This window comes from Microcaecilia unicolor, chromosome 1, assembly GCF_901765095.1.
Source record: "Microcaecilia unicolor chromosome 1, aMicUni1.1, whole genome shotgun sequence".
Classification (NCBI taxonomy): Eukaryota; Metazoa; Chordata; class Amphibia; order Gymnophiona; family Siphonopidae; genus Microcaecilia; species Microcaecilia unicolor.
In genome coordinates this window covers 342,874,091-342,901,079 of record NC_044031.1, presented here as the reverse complement: position 1 = coordinate 342,901,079, position 26,989 = coordinate 342,874,091, and the positions used below count along the sequence as shown (strand labels likewise).

The 26,989-nt window shown below is 44.4% G+C and overlaps 1 protein-coding gene across 2 annotated transcripts in view; it reads left to right on the top strand.

The window, feature by feature from the left end:
• The window catches only part of TMEM42 (transmembrane protein 42), an 84,763-nt gene that overhangs the window by 16,783 nt on the left and 40,991 nt on the right, over positions 1-26,989 (top strand). For both annotated transcript variants that reach the window (XM_030190060.1, XM_030190061.1), the window contains exon 2: positions 25,333-25,479. In XM_030190060.1, coding sequence (XP_030045920.1) covers positions 25,333-25,479 — 147 coding nt within the window. The remainder of the gene's footprint in view (positions 1-25,332; positions 25,480-26,989) is intronic.

Here is a 26,989-nt window from a genome sequence, read left to right as displayed (position 1 = left end):
AAAATTCAATGCGAAAAAATGCAAGGTGATGCACTTAGGGAATAGAAATCCACGGGAGACATATGTGTTAGGCGGTGAGAGTCTGATATGTACAGACGGGGAGAGGGATCTTGGGTGATAGTATCTGAGGATCTGAAGGCGACGAAACAGTGTGACAAGGCGGTGGCCGTAGCTAGAAGTTTGCTAGGCTGTATAGAGAGAGGTGTGACCAGCAGAAGAAAGGAGGTTTTAATGCCCCTGTATAAGTCGTTGGTGAGGCCCCACCTGGAGTATTGTGTTCAGTTTTGGAGGCCGTATCTTGCTAAGGATGTAAGCAGTGCAAAGAAAAGCTACAAAAATGGTATGGGATTTGCGTTACAAGACATATAAGGAGAGACTTGCTGACCTGAACATGTATACCCTGGAGGAAAGGAGAAACAGGGGTGATATAATACAGACGTTCAAATATTTGAAAGGTATTAATCCGCAAACGAACCTTTTCCGTAGATGGGAAGGCGGTAGAACTAGAGGACATGAAATGAGATTGAAGGGGGACAGACTCAAGAAAAATGTCAGGAAGTATTTTTTCACGGAGAGAGTGGTGGATACTTGGAATGCCCTCCCGCGGGAGGTGATGGAGATAAAAACGGTAACAATTCAAAAATGCATGGGATAAACATAAAGGAATCCTGTTCAGAAGGAATGGATCCTCAGAAGCTTAGCTGAGATTGGGTGGCAGAGCCGATGGTGGGAGGTGGGGCTAGTGCTGGGCAGACTTCTACGGTCTGTGCCCTGAAAATGGCAGATACAAATCAAGGTCAGGTATACACACAAAGTAGCACATATGAGTTTGTCTTGTTGGGCAGACTGGATGGACCGTACAGGTCTTTCTCTGCCGTCATCTACTATGTTACTATACAAAGATATTTCTGATTCTAGTTTAATATCAATAACAGCAACACAAATCCTCTCAGTACAAGGGATATTGTGAAGTAATAGAAAACTCTACAAAAATAGAGCAAATCTACCATGCTAACATTAACTTCTAAAACAAAGGCAGTACACTAAATATTACAGTGCGCCCAATATCTATCTGGAAAATCGAATAAGCCAAATTACTGCAGATTGTTAAATAGAAAATTCATGGTAGGAATATCTAGCCTCAATTATACACACTGGACACAAAAACAGAAATGAAACTAAGGCCCCAAGAAGTCATACCTCACATGTAGTACAACAACAGAGAAACAGAAAGAAAGACATTTCTCCCTGTACTGTGCAAAGTACAAAGATAGCAGATGTCAGGGATGATGATAGGAAGATGTAACCATGGTAATTGCCATTGGTCTCCTGGCCAGAGAAAGCCCCAAGCTTGCCTGCAGAGATGGGTAATAGCAAAGTACTTAAGTACAGTTGGCAGTACTTCTGCTTAGTCAAGATCGGGTGGCGGGGCTGGTGGTTGGGAGGCGGGGATAGGGCTGGGCAGACTTATACGGTCTGTGCCAGAGCCGGTGGTGGGAAGCGGGGCTGGTGGTTGGGAGGCGGGGATAGTGCTGGACAGACTTGTACGGTCTGTGCCAGAGCCGGTGGTTGGGAGGCAGGGTTGGTGGTGGGGAGGTGAGGATAGTGCTGGGCAGACTTATACGGTCTGTGCCTGTGCCAGAGCCGGTGGTTGGGAGGTGGGGCTGGTGGTTGGGAGGCGGGGATAGTGCGGGGCAGACTTATACAGTCTGTGCCCTGAAGAGCACAGGTACAAATCAAAGTAGGGTATACACAAAAAGCAGCAAATATGAGTTATCTTGTTGGGCAGACTGGATGGACCGTGCAGGTCTTTTTCTGCCGTCATCTACTATGTTACTATGAGGCATATTTTCAAAGCACTTAGCCTTCCAAAGTTCTATAGGTTTCTATGGAACTGTGGAAGGCTAAGTGCTTTGAAAATATGCCTCCATGTTACTATGTTTCTGCTTGTACAGTTGGCAGTACTTCTGCTTGTACTTTGCCATACTTTTTACATGTTATGGTTTACAATTAAGCTGTACTTGTATACTTTAGTAACGAAGTACAGATTTAGAAAGGGTTTTTTTTTTTTTTTTTTTTTAAGTATTTTCACTACCTCTGCTTTTTCCCCTCTACAGACAATGTCATATCTGGCTTACAGGTGATTGCGCCTAAATTTCCAGTCTTCTGAGATGTAAGCCAATGTCTGACATCACTTGGAAAGCCTAGTCCTGCCCCCCCCCCCCCCCCCCCCCCCAAAAAAAAAAAAAGTATGATTGGCCGAAGTGTACCTTCAGCCTTTCCAGAGTCCTCCGATGTGATCCCCACACACACACACACACACACACTCACTCCTGCTTCCTCCTCCTCCTCCTCCTAATTTAGCAACAGACTAGTACGGCTTTTGAAGTGAAGAGGACTTGGAGAAAGTACATAAGTATTGCCATACTGGGACAGACCAAAGGTCCATTAAGCCCAGTATCCTATTTCTAACTGTGGCCAATCCAGGTCATAAATACCTGGCAAGATCCCAAAAAAGTACAATGCATTTTATGCTGCTTATCCTAGAAAAAAAACAGTGGATTTTCCCCAAGTTCATTTTAATAATGGTCTATGGACTTTTCCTTTAGGAAGCCATCCAAACCTTTTTTAAACCCCGCTAAGCTAACAGCATTTACCACATTCTCTGGCAACGAATTCCAGAGTTAATTACATGTTGAGTGAAGAAAATGTTTCTCTGATTCATTTTAACTTTACTACTTTGTAGCTTCATCACATGCCCCCCTAGTCCTAGTATTTTTGGAAAGAGTAAACAAGTGATTCACTTTTACCCATTCCACTCCACTCATTTATTTTATAGACCTCTATCATATCTCCCCTCAGCCGTCTTATCTCCAAGCTGAATAGCCCTAGCTGCTTCAGCCTTTCCTCATAGGGAAATTTTCCCATCCCCTTTATCATTTTCATCGCCCTTCTCTGTACCTTTTCTAATTCCACTATATCTTTTTTGAGATGTAGCAACCAGAATGGAACACAGTATTTGAGGTGCGGTCGCACCGTGGAGCGATATAAAGGCATTATAACATCCTCATTCTTGTTTTCAATTCCTTTTTTATTAATACCTAACATTCTATTTGCTTTCTTAGCCACCCCTGCACACTGAGCAGAGGGTTTCAACACATCATCAATGACTACGCCTAGATCCCTTTCCTGAAGTCACATTTGCACGTTGTGATCAGCAGAGTCTGCTCCTGCAGCCTGACCAAGTTGCTCATAACCCCTCCTTCCTTAGTCTCTGCCGCAGATGAATCCAGGAACTGATGGGTTGTGTCCATCTACCAGCAGGTGGAGATAGAGATAACGAACTGAAGGCATTGATACCAGATGGCCAGCTCCTCCTTCATTCGGTATATCTCTATCTCCAGCAGGTGGTAGATGGCTGTTCAGTAGCTCCTGGATTTGTCTGTTGGGGCTACTCCTGGGGTGTCTGGCTGGTGGAGCCAACTTTGGGGGTATACTCAGACTTATGGGTCCCTGCTTCACCCTGTCCCTTTACCTCCTGGTCTTTTAGAGCTCTAGCCTTCCTCATTAATGAAAAAAAAACACAAAACACAAAAAGCAAGAGAGGTCCTTTGCCTTTAATGAGTTTAAAAAAAAAAAGGAGGCATTATTGACAGGACCAGGTGGTGAAGAGATTTCCTGTCCCTTAGTGCAGTGCTGTTCAGCCTGTGTGCCGTTGGGCAGCAGGCTGCTGCGTCTTGGGACTCCACTGCTCCTTGGGAGTTGCCAGCTGACCGGTGCCTTCCTCGGGAGTGGAGGAGTAGCCTAGTGGTTAGTGCAGTGGACTTTGATCCTGGGGAACTGAGTTCGTTTCCCACTGCAGCTCCTTGTGACTCTGGGCAAGTCACTTAATCCTCCATTGCCCCTGGTACAAAATAAGTACCTGAATATATGTAAACCGCTTTGAATGTAGTTGCAAAAACTTCAGAAAGGCGGTATATCAAGTCCCATTTCCCTTTCCTTCCTCATTTTGGAAACATGGATACCGCGCTCTGGTTATAGTGGCGGAGGCAGAAGATGTTCCGGCTGCAGTAGCAGATGCTCTGCGGCAGGAATCTGTGTGGCAGCATATTCAGACACTGGGGCGGGAAGCAATGAGGTTCCTCTTCCCGGGCAGCCTGTTTCCCACGCTGATGTGGCGAGAATGCACACCATTTTGCAGGTGCCTGCCAGTGCGGCCTCTGTTCCTTAGTTGATATCAGCTTCAAATATTTCTTGTCCTGCGGCTTTGATGAGTGTGTTGCTGGGGGAGGGCCCTGTTCTTCCCTTGGGGCTCCTTCGGGTTTGGTTTCTGATGCTGCTGGTGCAGGGGAATTTTTTTTCTCCGGGCTTTGTTTTGCTGATCTTCTCAAGAGGGCCTTGCCTCAGCAGCCCTTCTTTTCTATTCCTGTTGCCCAGGGGGCATCTTTGCCAGATTTGGACGTGGTGGTTCAGGTTCCAGTTGAGGATTCGGTCTTGAAAAGGCAGCTGGGCTCCATTTCTGAAGTGGGATTGTTCGGGCCGCCTCAGATGCTCCATCGCTTCCCTCACTCTCCGTGGATTCTTTACGACCTTCCTGTTTGGACAATCTGGACGAGGGTGAGGTAATTCAGGAGGAGTCTGATGACCCCTCTGCGGTGCACATCTTTCATAGGGATGAGCTTCCTTCACTCATTTCCAGCACCTTGGAGGCTTTAAACATTGCTGACACTGACGCGCAAGCAGTGGCTACAGTGAACCCCAAGATGGCCAGTATGAGAAGGCCATCTACGTCCTTTCCCATCCATGAGGCTATTCAGGAGCTTATTTCAGCCCAATGGGCTGACCTACATGGTTGCTTGAAACTGGCCAAAGCAATGTCCCACTTGTACCCTGTGTCTACGGAGTTTGTGGAAAAATGCCACCTTCCTAAGGTGGATGCTTTGGGCATGGCAGTGACTAAGAAGACCCAGTAGAGGGAGGGGGTGGCTGTGAAGGACATGTGCCTGGAGGCATCTCTAAAATGCGCTTTTAAGGTTTCTGCTCTGTCCCTCCAGGCCTCTATCTGCAGTTCATACGCTGCCAAACCCGCCTTTAGCTGGTTTCTGCAGGCACTCGAGCAAAATCCAGATTCAGGGTCTGGTTTTGGGGGCTCTGTCTCCTAGATGGAGTCAGGGCTTGCTTATTTGGCAGATTCCCTGTATGATTTGGTGTGGGCTTCAACCAAACAGATGACGTTGGTGGTCTCTTCCCTCCATTTGTTGTAGCTTTGTCATTGGGCTGCAGACATGGCATCTAAGCAGCACCTTATACGTCTTCTGTTTCGAGATAAGCTTCTCTTTGGAGAGGACCTGGAGAAGATTGTTAAGGACTTGGGTGACTCTAAGACTTAGACCAGCTTATAATCGAAAGACAAAAACGCCTATATTGCGACCTAAATCGGGAGATAGGCATTTATCTCCCAAAAACGAATAACGCGGTATAATCGAAAGCCGAACTTGGACGTTTTCAACTGCACTCCATTGCGGAAGCGTACAAAGTTGACGGGGGCGTGTCGGAGGCGTGGTGAAGGCGGGACTGGGGCGTGGTTATCACCCGAACAGAGATGGGCGCCTTTCGCCGATAATTGAAAAAAAGTATGCGTTTGTAGCTAGAATTTAGGGCACTTTTCCTGGACCCTGTTTTTTCACGAATAAGGCCCCAAAAAGTGCCTTAAATGACCAGATTACCACCAGAGGGAATCGGGGATGACCTCCCCTGACTCCCCCAGTGGTCACTAACCCCCTCCCACCACAAAAAATGATGTTTCACAACTTTTTATTTTCACCCTCAAATGTCATACCCACCTCCCTGGCAACAGTATGCAGGTCCCTGGAGCAGTTGTTAGGGGGTGCAGTGGACTTCAGGCAGGTGGACTCAGGCCCATCCCCCCCTACCTGTTACAATTGTGCTGCTTAATGCTTAGTCGTCCAACCCCCCCAAACCCACTGTACCCACATGTAGGTGCCCCCCTTCACCCCTTAGGGCTATAGTAATGGTGTAGACTTGTGGGCAGTGGGTTTTGAGGGGGATTTGGGGGGCTCAACACACAAGGGAAGGGTGCTATGCACCTGGGAGCTCTTTTACCTTTTTTTTGTTTTTGTAAAAGTGCCCCCTAGGGTGCCCGGTTGGTGTCCTGGCATGTGAGGGGGACCAGTGCACTACGAATCCTGGCCCCTCCCACAAACAAATGCCTTGGATTTATTCGTTTTTGAGCTGGGCGCTTTCATTTTCCATTATCACTGAAAAACAAAAACGCCCAGCTCACAAATTGTCGAATAACACATGGACGTCTATTTTTTTCGAAAATACAGTTCGGTCCGCCCCTTCACGGACCCGTTCTCGGAGATAAACGCCCATGGAGATAGACGTTTTCGTTCGATTATGCCCCTCTATGGGTTCTCTTTGTAGGCTTTGTTGAAAAGATGCGTCTTCAGATATTTGCGGAAGTTGGTTAATTCGTCAGTAGTTTTCAGGGCAGTAGGTAATGTATTTCACAATTGCGTGCTCATGTAGGAGAAGGTAGTGGCATGTGTCAGCTTGTATTTTAATCCTTTACAGCTGGGGAAATGGACATCGAGTGTGAGGTTTCGATCTATGGTAACTCCAAGAACAGGTTTTGTGAAATGGGTAGAGAACAGTATGTTGTGGTTATGGTGGAGTATTCTATAAACAGCACTCAGTGTTGGGTGCTGTTTATAGAATATCCTTTGGTGCTGGGATTCATACTCAATTTTAGGCGCAAGGATTTGTACCAAGTAAAACCTGATGTAAATTCTCATGCCTAAATTACACATGGATCTCCCTTATTCTATAAAACTGCGCATAAATTCCAGGAATTCCCCCTATCTGCCCATGCCCCTCCCATGACTACATCCCCTTTTTGGATCAGCACGTAAAATTTACGCATGGATCCCGGTGTCTAAAAATATACTTGAAATTTTTAATTAATGCCAATTAGGCTCATTAATCATTTAAATTGTGCATGCAAATTGGGTTCACGGCCATATTTTCACATACAATTTTGAGCACCATATATAGAATTAGGCCGATAATGTCTAAGTTGCATGTAGGGTAATGGTCATGAGGTTAGAGATTATAGGTTGTCTGAATCGTATGATAGTCCAACAGAATTGCCTTGTCCTCTTCAACCAAATGCTGAAGTCTGGTCAAACCTGCAGCCTTCCAGCTCCTATAACGAGGGTCAGCAAGGCCTGGCAGTATTTTTTTTTTTAAATAAAGTTTTGGGTCCATCATATCAGTGACATAACATTTTTGGAGTTGGGTTATTTTGAAAAATGCAACACCCTGATACTGAGTCTACACTCAAAATGTAAGTGTGTTGGTAATTCATGGATTCTGATTAAGTTAAATCTTGATTTGTTTTCCAGCCTGTTTGTGTGATTATTGGGTTATTTACACATACATTTAAAAAATGTTGGTCGTAGTATTTTTATTACATTTAAAAAGAGAATAACAGGACAATTCAGTGTAACAGTACAACAGCATACAAGTTGCAAAAATCATGTAAAGGACAGAAGAGTGGAGAGGAAGAAAAGAAAAAAGAAAAACACTTCTCATCAAGCATCTGTAAAGCAGGACAATAACAAAGACCACTTCTCCTTATAAGTGATATAGCGACATGACTTTTTAGCCAGAAAGGTATTACATTTATAAGTCTGAAATACCAAATTCCACCATTCTTGATGTGTGACTTGACCCAGGGTCTTCCAGTGCCCAAAAACTACTTTCAAGGCTAAAGTGAGCAAAGTATTAACAAGTAAGCATTCATTATGGCTTAAGGAAGAGCGAAAACATTGGTCTCTGATAGAGAGCTGCACGGGAACGGGGTTTGCGGGAATCCCACAGAACCCGCGGGATTCCCGCGGGGACGGAAGCAGTTCTGTGGGGTTCCCATGGGGACGGAAGCAGTTCCTGTGGGGTTCCCGCGGGGACGGAAGCAGGTCCTATGGGGTACCCGCGGGGATGGAAGCAGTTCTGCAGGGTGCCCGTGGAAGTGTAAGCTACACCTGCACCAGCGTCTCATCTACCGAGTTCCAAGTTCTTTGAGTGCTGTCTCCTCCTCCTCCTCTTCCTCCTTGCTTTAACAGCACAAATGTGGAAAGTCTTCCATTAAGGAGGTGGTAGAGACACAAATGATGATGGAATTCAAAAAGGCGTGGGATGAACACAGAGCATCTCTAATTAGAAAATGGAAGTTATAAAAAACCTAACCTTAAATGGCTGCATGTATGTGGATGTGTCAAGTAATGCTTAGATGGCAACTCTGGCTGTGATTAACTAGGGCCAATACCGGGCAGACTTGTATGGTCTGTGTCTAATATATGGAATTCTGGTTTAGGATGGGCTGGAAAGGGCTTAGACAGCAACTTCAGTGGCTGGAACATAAGGACAGTTCTGGACAGATTTTTATGATCTGTGTCCCACAAATGAGAAGGCGCATAGACTGGAGTGGGCTTCAATGACAACTCCAGCAGTTGGAACATAAGGATAGGGCCAGATAGACTTCTATGGTCTATGTTCCAGAAACACAAAAGAAAGATCATAATCAAGTATATAATATCACACTCGTTGATTTAATCATGAATTGAGAGACTTCCAGTGGGGGCATGGAGCTGTGAGGAAGGGCAGCTCCGGGGCGCCAGCATAAATCAGCATTAGTAGCAGCTTAACCCCATTGAAAACGACCCACAGACCTCGAAGGGAGCAAACCGCAAACATTTTCTGAAAGATGCAGAGCTCGAAAAGCATCGGATGGCAGCAAAAACAGCTCGGAAAGAGCTCAAAGAAAAGACTCATGCCGCAGACAAAATGGCAGACAAGACCGCGCCGGCGTCGCCATCGCCTAGCTCACAATGGGCAGCAGAAATTACCGAGGAGGTAAAGGCGGCGGTGGAACAGGCGGTGGGAGTCAAACTTCAGCTTATTTTAGACAAGCTTGAAGGGCTGACCGAGAGAAACACACAGCTGATTAACGAACTGCAGGCGGTCCAGCAGCGTGTCGGGCAGGCGGAGGAGGATATAATCAAAGTCTCAGAGGAGCAGCCAAGAATTCGAGCGCGCCTCGCGGAGGTGGAGGCGAAGCTCGATGACCTCGAGAACCGCTCGAGGAGGAATAATCTTCGCCTCGTGGGGCTGCCTGAAGCGTTACCCAAGCGGAATTTAAGTACATTCTTAGAAAAATGGCTGCCGGAAGCGCTAGGAAATGAGGAGATGGTGGCAGCTCTGAGGGTTGAAAGAGCGCACAGGCTTGGTCAGAGAAGAGACGAAGTAGGTCGACCCAGAGTGGTAATATTCAAGATTTTAAACTATGCCCACAAAATGCTTATTCTTCAGGAGCTGCGTAAGGGGAAACACCTTGAATATAAAGGCAAAAAAATATTGTGCTTTCAAGACTACTCCACAGCAGTGTCTGCAGCAAGGAAAAGTTTTGCGCCATTGTGTACGAAGTTGTTTGGGCTCAAATACAGATTTAGCCTCCTGTACCCGCCAAGCTCAAATTGATGGAAAATGGGCAGGCGGTGTATTTTGAGAAGGTGGAGGAGGCGAATACATATTTGGAGAGGATGCTTGCCACGGGCCGCGAAGGCTGAGATCTCAGAGGCAATGAAATATCAATGGAGCAAACCCCACAGAGCAATATTGGTGGACGTAGAGACTAATGTTTCGCACTGTTGGATTATAAGTTAAAAGACATAGCGGAGACAAATTGGAACTGAGAGTGGAGAGCCCGGAGCCTTAAGGGCATACTGAAGGAAGTCTCTAAAGAGGTTTTGAGTTGCTGTTGTTTGGTTAATGCGAGTTTACAGCAGGACCAGTTGTCGGCTGGAGCAGGGATCACAGGGCGCACAATTCAGAAAAGTCAAGAGGTTAATCCGGGAAGAATAAAGAACCCTGGCAAAGGGCAGAAAAAAGAATGGACCTTTATTCTGGACTTTATTTTTCATCTAGAGGTCTGGTGAGCAAAGGGGGGCGGGAAGAACATGAGGGTCTGGATAGCCAAGGTTTTTTAGAGGCGCCCTAGCCTCGGTATAGAAGGAAGTTATGCTTAGCGGCATGAGGGGATGGAAAGTGGGAATGGAAGGGGGGCTGGAGGGGGTGGGATTGGGGGGAGGTAAGGGGTGGGGAGGGAGGAGGGAGGGGAACTTCCTATTTGGCTGTTGTGGTATGGTGATAATGAGAAAGGACTGGGGGTAGGCCGACTAAGGCGGAAGAGGGACTTATATCGGGCTGAAAGGGTGGAGGCTGGGACACTCTCTCGGAGCATATTGCAGGGAAAAAGATATGCAGTGGAGTGGTGCAATACAGAAAGAGGGGTGACATGACAACCTTACAGATAATAACATGAAATGGGGGGGGGGTATATCCTCTCCGATCAAGAGACAAAAAATATTAAAAACACTGAATGATAAGAAAGTGTCCATAGCATTTTTGCAAGAAACACATCTCACCCGGGAAGAGCATAAAAAGCTGAAAACCTGGTGGGTGGGGGAAGTGTATGAAGCATCAGCGGTAAAAAAAAAAGGGAGGAGTAGTGATCCTAATTAGGAAAAACATTAATGTGGAGGTCAAAAGAGTGGTGGCAGATCCAGGGGGGAGGTACGTCCTCGCATCAGTGGTGGTGGAACACCAGCCATTAGTGCTGTGTAACATATATGCTCCAAACACTTATGATAAGCAGTTTGTAATGCAGCTTACTCGCAAAATTCATGCAATGGGTGAAATACCACTGGTGGTGGGAGGGGACTTGAATGATGTAATGGACCCAATATGGGATAGATCTAAACCGACAGGGAAGGAACTGACCAGAAGGGAAAGGGGTACTACGAGGGTATGTGATACATTAGAGTTGGTAGATGTTTGGAGATTGTTACATCCGATAGATAAGGACTTTACACACCTTTCCAGAGCCCATCATACACTGTCTAGAATAGATTACATAATGCTTTCAAGGGAGCTTATCACCAAAGTGGAGGAAGCTCAGATACAGTGGGGGAAATAAGTATTTGATCCCTTGCTGATTTTGTAAGTTTGCCCACTGACAAAGACATGAGCAGCCCATAATTGAAGGGTAGGTTATTGGTAACAGTGAGAGATAGCACATCACAAATTAAATCCGGAAAATCACATTGTGGAAAGTATATGAATTTATTTGTATTCTGCAGAGGGAAATAAGTATTTGATCCCCCACCAACCAGTAAGAGATCTGGCCCCTACAGACCAGGTAGATGCTCCAAATCAACTCGTTACCTGCATGACAGACAGCTGTCGGCAATGGTCACCTGTATGAAAGACACCTGTCCACAGACTCAGTGAATCAGTCAGACTCTAACCTCTACAAAATGGCCAAGAGCAAGGAGCTGTCTAAGGATGTCAGGGACAAGATCATACACCTGCACAAGGCTGGAATGGGCTACAAAACCATCAGTAAGACGCTGGGCGAGAAGGAGACAACTGTTGGTGCCATAGTAAGAAAATGGAAGAAGTACAAAATGACTGTCAATCGACAAAGATCTGGGGCTCCACGCAAAATCTCACCTCGTGGGGTATCCTTGATCATGAGGAAGGTTAGAAATCAGCCTACAACTACAAGGGGGGAACTTGTCAATGATCTCAAGGCAGCTGGGACCACTGTCACCACGAAAACCATTGGTAACACATTACGACATAACGGATTGCAATCCTGCAGTGCCTGCAAGGTCCCCCTGCTCCGGAAGGCACATGTGACGGCCCGTCTGAAGTTTGCCAGTGAACACCTGGATGATGCCGAGAGTGATTGGGAGAAGGTGCTGTGGTCAGATGAGACAAAAATTGAGCTCTTTGGCATGAACTCAACTCGCCGTGTTTGGAGGAAGAGAAATGCTGCCTATGACCCAAAGAACACCGTCCCCACTGTCAAGCATGGAGGTGGAAATGTTATGTTTTGGGGGTGTTTCTCTGCTAAGGGCACAGGACTACTTCACCGCATCAATGGGAGAATGGATGGGGCCATGTACCGTACAATTCTGAGTGACAACCTCCTTCCCTCCGCCAGGGCCTTAAAAATGGGTCGTGGCTGGGTCTTCCAGCACGACAATGACCCAAAACATACAGCCAAGGCAACAAAGGAGTGGCTCAGGAAGAAGCACATTAGGGTCATGGAGTGGCCTAGCCAGTCACCAGACCTTAATCCCATTGAAAACTTATGGAGGGAGCTGAAGCTGCGAGTTGCCAAGCGACAGCCCAGAACTCTTAATGATTTAGAGATGATCTGCAAAGAGGAGTGGACCAAAATTCCTCCTGACATGTGTGCAAACCTCATCATCAACTACAGAAGACGTCTGACCGCTGTGCTTGCCAACAAGGGTTTTGCACCAAGTATTAGGTCTTGTTTGCCAGAGGGATCAAATACTTATTTCCCTCTGCAGAATGCAAATAAATTCATATACTTTCCACAATGTGATTTTCCGGATTTAATTTGTGATGTGCTATCTCTCACTGTTACCAATAACCTACCCTTCAATTATGGGCTGCTCATGTCTTTGTCAGTGGGCAAACTTACAAAATCAGCAAGGGATCAAATACTTATTTCCCCCACTGTAGGCCCAATCATGGTGTCTGATCATGCTTGGGTGAGAATGCAGATCCGGTTGGGAGGGGGGAGACCCGCACTGGGAACTTGGCGCTTTCCCACATACCTGTATCGGGACGCTCAATTTTGGCCTTTCCTGGTGGAGAAATGGAGGGAATATAGTGCTCACAATGAACAGCATAGGTCAGATCCAGTTCTCTTTTGGGAGACGGCTAAGGTTGTCCTCAGGGGGGACATCATCTCTTATCTGGCCTTCAAAAAGAGAGCAAGGAATAGGGAGGTGCATAGATTGGAGAGGCAGGTGGTGGCATTGAGAAAGAAGTACGGAAAGGGTCATGATCTGGGAGTGAGAAGGTGATTGTTAGAGACACAACAGGCCCTAAATGAACTTCTGCAAGAGAAGACTCAGAAAGCAAGCATATATTATAAGTACCAGTTATATAGGTTTGCCAACAAAAGTGGGAGGTTTTTGGCCCGACTCGCCTCCCAGAGACTTAGTGCTAAGAAAATCCTCACAATGGAGGATAGTGCAGGAATACGGGTAAATACAGACGAGGGCATAGTGGCCATCCTAAGGGATTTCTTTGGCAGGCTATACACAAAGCAGGAAGATTTAGTACGCCCCAGTGGGACGTACCTACATAGCATGGACCTACCGAAGGTATCTACGGAAGAAGCAGAGGTGCTGACCGCACCCATTACCGAGGAGGAAGTAGAATTAGTGATTAAGTGGAGTAAATTAGGGAAGGCTCCGGGGCCGGATGGCTGGAGAAATGAATTTTTCAAAATATTGAATGCTGAGGTGAGCCCGTTGCTCGCGGCAGTATTTAATGCAGCCATTCAGCAGGGGCAGTTGCCACGACATCTGAATAGGGCACAAATCAGTGTGCTGCCAAAGGCAGGTAAACCAGCAGATAGACCAGTCTCGTATAGGCCAATCTCACTACTAAATGTTGTTAAAACTCCTGGCAAAGATCTTAGCAAATCGATTAGCGAGGTATCTGCCAACTTTGGTCATGGACTCCCAAGTGGGATTTACCTGTGGGAGGGTGATAGCTAAGAATATGAGGCGAATATGGGTTGCGTTAGAGAGGGTCAGAATAGAACAGACCCCGGCTCTGCTCATCAGCTTCGACGCTGAGAAAGCGTTCGACAGAGTGGACTGGGGTTACCTGTTTGGAGCGCTGCGAGCTTATGGGATCACAGGATCGTTTGAGAAGGCGGTGAGAACACTATACGCAGACCCTCAGGCGCAGATACATGCGAATGGTCTGCAGTCTGAATGGTTCCCGATAGGGAGAGGGACAAGACAAGGTTGTCCACTGTCACCGCTTCTATTTATTCTAGCATTAGACCCCCTTCTGAGGGAGATTCAAAATAATGTAGATATTCGAGGGGTGGTGATTCGAGAGCATACCTTCAAGACAGCTGCATTTGCGGATGATCTGTTGGTGCTAATCACGGACCCGAGTCGCTCCCTGCCATATCTTATGGAAAGCTTAGAGGAGTATGGGGACTTTTCGGGGTTCCGGTTAAATTTTTCGAAGTCAGAGGCCCTAGCCAGCTCTGAAGAACTCCAAAGGGGGTGGGGGAATGGTTTTCCATTGAGATGGGTGCAGGGATCTTTTAAATATCTGGGAATACAACTCCCAATGGATACCAGGAAGATTTATGACCTTAATATTGCCAAATTGCTAAGTGACACAAAAGAGCAGTTGGCAAGATGGTCTATGCTCCCTGTGTCGTTAACGGGGTGGATACAGCTGTTCCATATGATAGTATTTCCACGATGGCTCTATGTATTACAGGCCCTTCCTTTGTGGTTGGCAAGGCGGGAACTGGGGACACTCAGAAGAATAGTGATGAAGTTTTGTTGAGCTGGCAAGAAACCCAAGATGAAGTAGCAACAGCTATTAGGGAACTGGAGGGTGGGGGGGGGGTTAGGTCTGCCGGATATGCGGGCGTACAACTAGGCATGCCTCCTGCGGCATTTGCGGGATTGGCTCCTGGGCTCGACCACATACACGGATGTAGGATTGGAAAGGGCATATTTCTACCCGTGGCATTTTAACAATTTACTCCATGTTAAAAGGCTAGGGCAGTTACCTGTTAGACTCAGAGAAAGCATGTTGCTGGGGCCGTTGCGGAATGTGTGGCGGGAGCAACTCAAAGGTGGGGACAGGACCCAGGTTCCAGTGTATTCCTTTCACTGGCTGGGAATGACGATTTCACCCCAGGCAGGGAAAATGCTGTGTTTCGTAGATTGCAGGAACAGGGCGTAGAGCTAGTAGAAAGTTTTCTTCAAGAGGATGGCACCTTGATCCCATTGGCTGATTTCCAACAAAGATGTTCGGGGGGATTGGCGGTGCTCTTTGCCTACCAACAATTAGCACATTATGTGCGTAGCCTAGTGAAGGAGGGGTTGTCCCTTAGATTTGGGAGACAACTCAGGGAATTTATGGAGGGGGATGCATTGGGGCAGGTCTCAGTCTCCTGGTTCCGCAGAGAGTTAGAGAAAGGGCAACCAGAAAAGCAGGTATCAGAGGTGGCAACAAGGTGGAGCGCGGAAGCGCAACAACAAATTTCTGAGCATCATATAAAGCAAGCACTGATGGGTATACCGAAGGTGGTCCATAGTGCAGAACTACAAGAGTGCCAGTTTAGAATTTTACACAGAGCGTACTTTTTCTCCTAGAAAGGCTTTCCATGCTAAAGTAGTGTCTTCAGACAGCTGCCCGAAATGTAAACAGAACAGTGCAACTCTGGTGCATTGCCTATGGCAGTGTAGATCTCTCAAAGCCTTCTGGTGGAAACTGGGCAGATACATGGGAGAGGTGCTGGGGTACCCAATTGCTCTCACCTTTGCGAAAATGATACTGGGTATCCCTGGGCAGTGGGGGGTTGGGACCCAAGGGGAGCGGATGTTTCTGAGCAAAGCATGCATAGTGGGGAAAAAGTGCATTCTCAACCACTGGGTGGTAGACGTGCCTCCCTCTCATTGGTACTGGAGGAACAAACTACATCAACTGATGCTTTGGGAGGCAAGAGGGGCACGCCTGACACCAAAGCGAAGGACACGGTTCCTAAGTATCTGGGGGAAATACATAAACAAGATATTGCCCCGGGCGCGTAGTCAAGTGCTCAACGGGCTGCCGTGAGGTTCAGAGGAAAATGGATGAGCACATGTATAAGATATACATACAGGAAGGGGGGAGGGGAGGGATGTAGGGGGGTGAAGAACACACAGGAATGAGCATGGGGACTAGAGAAGAGGGAGGGAAGGGTGGGGAAGAAAACTAGTAAAAAAAAAAAAAAAAGCAAATCACATGGGACATGTAACTGTATTTGTATAGATGTTGTAAACATTGACTGTAACATAGCAGGTTGGGTTCAGCAAACAGAAATTTGTGTGTTGTACATGTTATTAATGTAATTGCAGTTCCAATAAAAATGATTTAAACATAATCATGAATTGATAATGAGTGCGACTATTGGGCAGACTGGATGGATCGTTCAGGTCTTTATTTGCTGTCACTTACTATGTTAAACCGGGCTGATGAGCAGACCTCAGCTTTGACACAGGCATGAGCATTGGATGTCACCTGACCTACTCACGCGTGCATGTGGTGACCTCTCAGCACACAGTGCAGTAAATCAGAGACAAATCTTACATGTACACATCAGAGTGTTCCAAGTTTCAGCTTCCATTCCTTCCTTGCCTACAGTGCTGTGGCTCAAATCCAGAGAGAGACTGAGGGAGCTGACTGGAATTTTCTTTTATGTACCATTAAATTCTTGCGGGGACGGGTGGGGATGGGTTAAATTCTTGCGGGGACGGGTTGGGATGGGTTACATTTTTGCGGGGACGGGTGGGGATGGGTAAGATTCCAGCGGGGACAGGTGGGCACGGGTAAGATTCCAGCAGGGACGGGCGGGGATGGGTAAGATTTATGTCCCCGTGCAACTCTCTAGTCTCTGAGCAACACACATTTATATAGCATGGGACCATGGAAATATATCTGTTAAAGTGAACCAGATATCAGTCCAAAATGATTGAAGGCATACACAGTCAAAAACAAGGTGTATGATAGTACCCCGTTGAGCATGACAAGACCAACATAAACTGGGAATGGACGGATTAATGGTATGCGACCTGAGGGGCGTCCATAAGGACCGGTCGGTGCGTGATGGCCGCAGACCTGGAGCACTGAAACACTGAGTGCCAGAGCTGCATCCAACTGCTATCAGAAATGGGCTGCTGAATATCTTGTTCCCAACATCTACGCAAGCCCAGACATGTAATGGAAGATTGCCTCGTCTCTCCCCTGTTGTTTAATTTAGCTCTTGAGCCTTTGTTGGTGACTATCCAGAAATCACACGATATCACTGGTGTGGAGCTGGGACCAGAGGAATTTAAACTCTCGGCATATGCTGATGATATCCTATTGTATCTTACCAATCCTGTGGCGTCACTGAATGCCCTCATTCAACTGATTTATCATTTCTCCATTCTATCTGGCTACAAAATTAATTGGGACAAAACTGAGTTGATCCCTTTAAATGATGCTTGTACCCCTTTTATAATCCCGGGTTATCCCCTTAAGTGTGTGGTCTCCTCCCTCAAGTATTTGGGTGTCCTTTTTGATAGAGATCTTCAGACTACTGTCTAGCTTAACTCCACTAGAATTACTGCCATGGTTACACATTACACTTTCATCTTGGTCTCCACTTAATCTTACTTGGTGGGGTCGGCTCGACTCTATTAAAATGATGGTGGTCCCCAAGATCACATATGTTCTTAGTATGATTCCTGTCCTGTTTCCCCACTGCTTTCTATAGACGGATGGAAAGGCTACTGTCTAACTTATTATGGAATTCCAAGTCACCCCGCATTTCCCTGGGTAAACTTAAATTATCTAAATTGCAGGGTGGTGTAAAATTTCCTGATGTTTTATCTTATCATAAAGCATTTATTATCCGTCAGGGTCTAGAATGGATTGCTCCCTCTACTGCAGAACCTCCGCCCAGATGGTTGCTGCTGGAGCAGACTTTACTTAGCCCTTTACTTTCTGCTTCTTTAGTAGGTATGCAACTTCCAAAGCGTATTGCCTCCAATCCCATCATCAATACCACTCACAAGTTATTGACCTCGTTTGACAATCTCTTACCCATCCCCTGGTCATCTACTTTCAGCATGCCCGTCTGGAATAACCCTAAGTTCACAGTTGGTAAAAAGCAGGTTTCCTGGTCTCACTGGCAACAAATCGGTATATGGCAATTTGGTCATTTTGTTGATTTAAATACTCATACCTGGAAGTCGTTTTCAGCTATGCAGGCAGACTTCCCCTTTATTGAACTCCAATTTTTATCAGTGGTTACAACTTAGCTCCATGTTGAAAAAAAGTGACTTACAATTTACCATGCTGCTTCATTCCCCTGACCTTGTTGATGTAGCCACATGTCTTCAGGCAACAAGACATGTTGCATCACACGTTTATACTTTCTTTTTAAGTAAATCTTCTATTACATTAAAAAAATTTTGAATTGATCTTTGGTAAAAGACTTTCTAGATAGTCCCACAACAAAAGAGAAACAAAACTCTGATGATTATGCTCACAGAAGGCAGTGCAACATGGCTGTATCTATAAGGAAAATTAAGCCTCTGGTATGATGGCCCCAAAACGTTTATTTAAAAAAAAAATAAATAAACGAAAACCTGAATATTTCAAATTAAACTGAATTTGTTTAAAGGTATTAGTTTTATGATCTTTATAGGCCTCAAATAGGTTGCCTGTTTTCACTTTGTCCAGTATTTCTGTGATGCTGTTTTTGAATGGTATGTAGATGATGACATTGTCTGCATAGATGAAAGGATTGAGGCCCATTATCTCCAGTTTTTTTGCCAAGTGGTGCCATCATTACATTAAACAATATTGGTGATATTGGGGATCCCTGTGGAATCCCACATTCCGGGTTCCAAGAAGCTGATATCTGGTTCAACATCTTTACAATGTAGGATCTGGTTCTTAGGAATCCGTTGAACCATCCTGCCACAGCTCCACATATTCCTATAGTTTTGTGTGGTCTACTAGGTCGAGCATGCTTGACATGTCAAATTGTAATAGTAGTATGTTCTGTCCTTGGCATATTAGGTTTCTGAACTTCCTTATCAGGGTGATTACAACTGTGTCGGTGCTGTGGTTTTTTTTTTGTTTTTGTTTTTTTTTTTTTGTTACTTTGTACCCCGCGCTTTCCCACTCATGGCAGGTTCAATGCGGCTTACATGGGGCAATGGAGGGTTAAGTGACTTGCCCAGAGTCACAAGGAGCTGCCTGTGCCTGAAGTGGGAATCGAACTCAGTTCCTCAGTTCCCCAGGACCAAAGTCCACCACCCTAACCACTAGGCCACTCCTCTTGTGGTCTGAAACCTGATTGGGAGTTGTGAAGTATTGAGAATTGTGTTAGGTGTTTCGTTAGTTGCTGTGCTACTAGTCCCTCCATTGTTTTGGTCATTAGTGGTATTGAAGCCAGCGGTCTAGTTTGTGGTATTGTTGATCTTGTATGTTGTGTTTTAGGGGATTGGTGTGAGAACAATGTTACCTTTGTTGGGAATTGACCTTTTGAAAACATGTATGCAATGTGATTGGTGAAGCATTTGCTGAATCATTCCGGTGGGTCTTTCATCATATAGTTTGGGCAATTGTCCAGCATGCAGTGTGTATCTGCCTATTTTGTCATCAGTGTCTTCCCTGTTTTGAAGCTGGGTATTTTGAAGGAGGACCAGATCCTGTCTGCCGCAGTGTGGGTGTCATTTGTTTCACAATCTTGTAAGAAGTCTAATATGGATGTTTGTGGGTTTTTTAGGTCTGATCTTGTCTTTATTTTTTGTTCAAAGTATTGTGCGAGCTCATCTGCTGTGGGTGGTTCTGTTGCTGCTAGTACATGTTGGGTATTTATTATGTTATACATAATTTTGAATATTTTTTCGTGTTGTTTTGTTCTGGTTTGACATATGTGCTCTAATAGTTTGCTTTGGCTTTCTTTAGTGGTTGTTGTTTGTTGTGAATCTATGCGCTAGTATGTCTAATGTGTGGCCTTTTGTGTGGGTTGAGGTGTCTTGAGTTGTATTGAAATTCCATTGGTTTGTGAAGTTCATTAGAGTTTTTGTGTTGGTGTCATTTTGTTTATCAAGCTGCAGGTTGATGTCTTCTATCAGTAGGATATTTGGTTGGTTTGTGCATATGTTCGATATGAAGTCTCCTTGAACATTTGCCCAGCTTCCTGGGGGGGCGATAGAATAGTATGATGCGTATTTGATTTTGTCAGTGATTTTGCATGCCAGTATTTCAATAGCTGGGGTTATGTTTTTAGTGATAGGCTCTGCCTTAAAGCAAGATTTATATATTATTGCAGCTCCGCCTCCCTTCTTTTTGGATCTGTTAATGTGTATTGTTTTGTATCCCATTGGGCTGAGGTCTTTTAGTTCTGGGTCGTCTTCGAGGTGTAGACATGTTTCCGTTATGAGTAGTAGTCCTAGTTGTTCAGTTTCTAGCCAGTCTCTGAGTGATGTTGTCTTGTTTACTGCCAATCTTGCGTTTATGTATCCTGTTGGTATTGGGGTGTATTTGTCGTATTTGGTGTTGGTGTGTTTAATCGTTTGTAGTTGTCTGTGTGGTTTGTCAGTTTTGGAGTTGTGGTCGTGTTGGTTATTCTGATTTAGTTTGGTGTTGGTTGCTGGTTTGGTCTCTGTTTTGTTGTGGTGGGTGTGATTAGGCTCTTCTCATTTTTGAGATCGTCGTCTGTCAGTGATTTGTACGGGAATTTTGTTCCAATCTTTCAGCATGGCAGCTAGTAATCCCCATGATTCATATTGTGATTATGTAGTAGTTTCAAGGGGGTTTCTTTGCTTTGTTTGCAGTATTTCTGTCCCCCAGTCAGGTTCGATGATGTCAGCTTTTTTTGTGAGGCTTGTGTGTGTGTTTGGGATTTGGGGATTTTTATTTGTGTGCGTGTGTGAGATTATGGGGGCCTTGTTTACCTTTGTTTCTCCTCTTCCCTGCATGTTTTCCCTCTGGACTCCGCAGATGCTCAGCTGTGTATACACACTCTGATTGGGGCTGTTCGGGAGTCATTTTCGTTGTCTGCCTCTCCAGCTGATATGCTGGGCAGCATTGTAACATGAAGGAGGAAACTAATGGTAGTTCTTAACGCAGTCCTCAGGACACACCCAGACAGTCAGGATTTTAGGATTGTAGGGCAATTTCTACAGTTACCTAACCTCAGGTGGAGGCAGGCAATTAGGGGATGAATACTCATAGTACAAAAGATGGAAAAACAATATGAAATGTGGCACTCTGGTGTTTAGATTAGGTATAATGAGACATCCCACTAAGTATAGTCCCAAATTCTTATAGTCCAAAAATACTGATAAAGACAGACAAGGCTCAGATGATATGAAAATATAATAGCTAATTTATTATTCTTGGCAGCAGACGAAAGTGTAAATCAGAAACAATGAACTTATAATAAATTACCCAAAATGATGGTAAAGCAATGAGTATTGCTTGCCTGTCGAGGCAAGGTAAAGACAACATGCACTTTATACTCTAGTCCTGATTAGGACCCTAACTCCTAGGCACTATAGGAAAATGCAGCTCCTTGTGACTCTGGGCAAGTCACTTAACCCTCCATTGCCCCAGGTACTAAGTACCTGTATATAATATGTAAACCGCTTTGAATGTAGTGCAAAAACCACAGAAAGGTGGTATATCAAGTCCCATTCCCTTAAAAAAAAAAAAAACAGTTACGACCTGACTGATGCAGGGCTTTCCGCCCTCACAAACACCATAGGTAAAAGCGGTCATGGAACTGTTGCATCTCTTGGGAGGACACAGGAGCTTCAGCAGAAATGGTCAGACAGCAGGCTGGTGCAGGGAGACAGGCCGTCAGGTTCTCTCTTTTTTTTTTTCTCTCTCTCTCTCTCTCTCTAGCAGGTGAAACAGGCAGGTGGGAGACAGCAGACTGCAGGGCCATGTTTTTGATGAACTTTAGATGTCATCTTCATGATGTGGCCAGCTCAGATCAGGTTTATCATCTGTTTCACTGACAGCAGCTCTCACGACAACTGCTTCAGATGATCACCAGATAACTTCATGGTTTACAGAGGCTTCTCATAACGTTTTCATGGGTGAAGCAAGCCTCACAGTCTAGAACAAGTGGAAATCACCAAACCTATGTTGTGATTTAGACAACCAACACGTGCCAGGAGCAGAGTTGTCCTGACCATGAAATCAGTTTTTGTAAACAAAGTTGTTTTTGCACTCTTACAGCCTTGCCACTATTTAGCTATGTCCTTTTCACTGCACACAAGTCTGAGGTCTATCCAGGCATCAGGCCTTTGCATGACAATAATGTTAGCCAGAGTCCATATTTTTGAAAGTCGGGTTCATAGTGCTGATTAGTGCATTATGTAGGGGCGTGCACTGTCTCTACTGTATGCAAATATCTCCTACATATTTATTGTGCATATCCTGAAAACCTAACTGGCTGGGTGTATCCTGAGGACTGGGTTGAAAACCTCTGGGTTAGAGCAATGGTCTGGGAACAAGTGAAATCTTTATTCAAATCCCTTTTCTCACCTTTTAATCTTGGACAAGTTATTTTATTTCATGACAAGCATCATTTTGAGAAGCAGGCAAAAACATTAAAATGTACAGACTAGACAGTGCTTACAGGTTGTTTTGTGTTACACTTTTACTTGACAGTCTGATACAAAGAAGATTATATAAGAAGGAGATATAGAGGGGCAAAATCGAACAAAAACGTCTATCTCCATGGGCGTTTATCTCCGAGAACGGGTCCGTGAAGGGGCGGACCGAACCGTATTTTCGAAAAAAAATAGACGTCCATGTTTTATTCGACAATATGTGAGCTGGGCATTTTTGTTTTTCAGCGATAATGGAAAATGAAAGTGCCCAGCTCAAAAACGAATAAATCCAAGGCATTTGTTTGTGGGAGGGGCCAGGATTCGTAGTGCACTGGTCCCCCTCACATGCCAGGACACCAACCGGGCACCCTAGGGGGCACTTTTACAAAAACAAAAAAAAAGGTAAAAGAGCTCCCAGGTGCATAGCACCCTTCCCTTGTGTGTTGAGCCCCCCAAATCCCCCTCAAAACCTACTGCCCACAAGTCTACACCATTACTATAGCCCTAAGGGGTGAAGGGGGGCACTAACATGTGGGTACAGTGGGTTTGGGGGGGTTGGATGACTAAGCATTAAGCAGCACAATTGTAACAGGTAGGGGGGGATGGGCCTGGGTCCACCTGCCTGAAGTCCACTTTCACCCCCTAACAACTGCTCCAGGGACCTGCATACTGCTGCCAGGGAGGTGGGTATGACATTTGAGGGTGAAAATAAAAAGTTGTGAAACATCATTTTTTTGGTGGGAGGGGGTTAGTGACCACTGGGGGAGTCAGGGGAGGTCATCCCCGATTCCCTCTGGTGGTAATCTGGTCATTTAGGGCACTTTTTGGGGCCTTATTCGTGAAAAAACAGGGTCCAGGAAAAGTGCCCTAAATTCTAGCTACAAACGCATACTTTTTTTCCATTATCGGCGAAAGGCGCCCATCTCTGTTCGGGTGATAACCATGCCCCAGTCCCGCCTTCACCACGCCTCCGACACGCCCCCGTCAACTTTGTACGCTTCCGCGATGGAGTGCAGTTGAAAACGTCCAAGTTCAGCTTTCGATTATACCGCGTTATTCGTTTTTGTGAGATAAACGTCCATCTCCCGATTTAGGTCGGAACTTGGGCATTTTTCTCGTTCGATTATAAGCAGGATAATGATATAATATGGTATGATAATATGATAGAAGAAGGGAAAAGAGGATGTTGAAGATCTTTGTCTCACATTTTATCGAATCACTTCTCTAAGTGTGGATATCTTGTCCAGGGTTGTGTTTGGATTGCGCAGATATGTGTTATAAAGTGTTTGCAGAGGGACCTTATTCCCCCCCCTCCCCGGGAGTTGGTCAGTTGTGGAGGGGTAACTATTTAAAATTGGTAGTTTTATGTTTGTGCAATCCAAACCAATCATTTTTCTGCATGTGAATATGGACATATCAGAATTGCATAAAAGTGTGTTTTGGGTGATTTGAGCATTATTTCTTACCCTAAAGCTGCAGTTGGGTGGGAATCTGTAAGAGGGTGTAGAGGAATCAGACTAGGGAACCAAAAACCAATTTCAGTATTGTGAAATATTGCTTAAAACTACATATTGGGTGTAAGCAAGCACCGAGTAAGTGAAGCTTTTAACGAAAAATGTTTTGTTAGTAAAATGATGACGTTCTGGCTGAAGCTGTATTTGAAAAAGGAAATGGGGGCAAATCTCCATCTGGTATTTGAGGAAAATGAGGATTTCCAAGATGACATAGAGTTGTGATCAGTGACATCTATATTTTATTTGCTTGTACAGCATGTGCAAAAGAACAGCACAAATTAAAATTAAGGTTTTACTTTTGATGCTCAAACATTTGCAGCATGGCTGTACAATTCCTTTTTGTAATTTCCCTGAAAAGATGATGTTCCAGTCTTTGCAATTTCAAGATTTGTTTTTTGTTTCCATTCCTTCAGTGCAATGTGCCTGGTCTTTGTCCAGTCCTTGCCTTTGGAACAGTTTACACTTAGAATTAAGGACATGCATTGATCTGAAAGATTTAAAATGGAATATAAAAACTTTCCTATTTAAGGGCCCTGTTTACTAAGGAGCGTTAGTGTTTTTAACATTCCTACAATTAGTGCACGTGTTAATTGTGTAGGCGCCTATAGGAATATTGTAGGTGCGTACACAGGTGGGAAAATGTGGGATACAAATGTAACAAATAAACGTTTGTACATAGTTAATGTGCGTTAAAGATGCTAACTCACCTATAATGCGGCTTAGTGAACATGGCCCTAAGGAAGCATTCCCTGAATAAGATTTGTTTTATTCTTAGTGATATTATTTTTCAGTTTTTTTGGTGTTACGTGTTTAATAATTTTTATCATAGTTTTAGCTACACAATAAATAACAATAATAATAAGGGTCCTGATTACTAAGCCATGCTGTAGGCGCGCTAGCATTATTAGTGCACACTAAAAATTAGCACACGCTAATACTAGAGGCGCCCATATATTCCTATGTGTGTCTCTAGTGTTAGCAAACTCTTATTTTTAGCGCATGCTAAAAACACTAGCACACCTTAGTAAACAGGACCCTAAATATTATGTGTTGAGATTTTGTTATTTTATTTTTATTGCAGATGCCCAGTATAAAAAATATTGTTTAAAAAACATTAAAGGACATGCAAATAACATTTGCAGTCATATTCTTATATACCACTGAGTATTGGTTGCTGACCCTGTGGCAACATGTCCTTGACCTAGCATTTGCACTGAGCAACTTGAACTTATTATTTAATAACTAATCTGTTTTAAAGGAATCTAGTTATAAATCTATAGCATTATAAAAGTTTGGACCAGAGGACTGTGAAGCTTTACAGATGTGAGATTTTTAGGGCCCTGATAGTCTGCTGATGCACGAGGTATTTGTCAGCTCATAAGAGGGTTATCTAGCACAGCTGTTGGCAAACTCGGAGAATGTCTTTTTAAAAAATAAAATTCTCTACTACTTTTCTGTATATCTTTTTATTTTTTCTGTTCCAGTTTCATGTGCTGCTGCGACTAGGATGTGGGGCACTGGTGTTTGCTTGTAATGCTGTCATGTGGACTTTTTTCGCAAAAGCACTTCGGTGTTCCTCCTCCTCTGCTGTGGCAACTGTGACCACAACGGCCTCCAACTTCATTTCTTCTGTAAGTAGCAGAGTATGAATATTCCTGTACTCCCCCTCATGAACACTGAGGAGCATTGTTTCCTGCTCATGCAATTTCTTAATGTTGTAATGATCATCTGCTCCTGTTAAATAAACCAACATGTTTTTTCATGTGTCTCAAAGTTCTTAAGGATACGTTTTGGAGGATCTAGTTTTAAAATATGGCCATCTATACATTTCTTTGTTTTTTCTAGTTATGACAGAAGAACAAAGAGGCATCCAGCTTCAGAAAAAAAAGAACTAGGGTACTGTACTTTCTCTGAACCAAGCAAGAAAAATAAAATCACAAATAAATTAGAGAAAAGTATATTAAAGAATTTTAGGTGTGATGAAATACATTTTACCAACTTCTTTTTATATTGGTGGCTTTGTCAGCTGTTTATCTCATCATTGATGAGCAGTTAGCAAAGGCAGTGTGAATAGTATCTCTGATCATCTTCCGGAATGGAAAAATCACTAATGGTGACTGTGGCGGCTGGAGTTGCTGCCACCAAAAGCCCAGAACCAACAGGTTCCACCATTGTGGACAGACCAAGGCTTAGAGTTGCTTCAAGTGCACTCTGTTATCAGACAACACAGAAGAGGAGATGTTAAGGGAGGAGGGCAAAGGAAAGAGCAAAGAAAGCAAAATAAAATTAAGAAGTGGAGAAAGCATGTGGATCATGTCTCATGGAATTCTTTCCAAACCTACTGTATATGCATATGGAGTAATTTGTGAGGTTGCGAAAATTGTGTGTGGAGGGTTTGGGGATGGATTACAGGGGTGGCCGCAGTTGAGAGACAGTTTGAAAGAAGCAATTCCATAACTGCTATGCTTCACTGAACATGCTGTAAAAACTGGAATTGCTTCTCCCATCGTAATGCATTGAGCCTTTTTTTGGGGGGTGGGGGGGGGTTGCTTTTTCTGAAAACCCCAGTCTGATCTGGCCTATTTTCAAACTTTGTCTTTTCTCCTCATAGTTTAAATTTCACCCCATTCCGTTTAATTTTCAGAGAGTTATTTTGCCCCAATATGTATAGCTAGACATTTTGTCGACTACTTTTGTATAATTTTTTCATCTTTGGGAGAGAATGAATTATTATAATGAACTAACACTGTCCCTTAGTAACCAAGTTTTTAATATATTTTTCATCCATGGCCATTGTCATGAAAGCTAAAATTACAGTTTAAGAACTAGAGGGTTAGTCTAGAAGGACATTTCAAATGCTGATTGAGGCTGAAATTGACCAAATGTTATTAATGTTCTCACAAGTGTGCAGTTGTCTGTGTGGCAGGAGATTGTGGTCTTCAGTTGTCAGTGACATTTGGCTTCCCAATAGGCAACAAATTGTTAGAAAGTCCTTAGAAGTGGACCCATCAGAATTGAGGGATTTCATACATTTTGCCTCTTGTCATATTCTCCTGCACCACTTGTCTCTTTTTTCCTTTATGCATTCCTTTGTTGAATGATGACATATTCTCATGTTTTAACTGTCAGTCACCATAATTG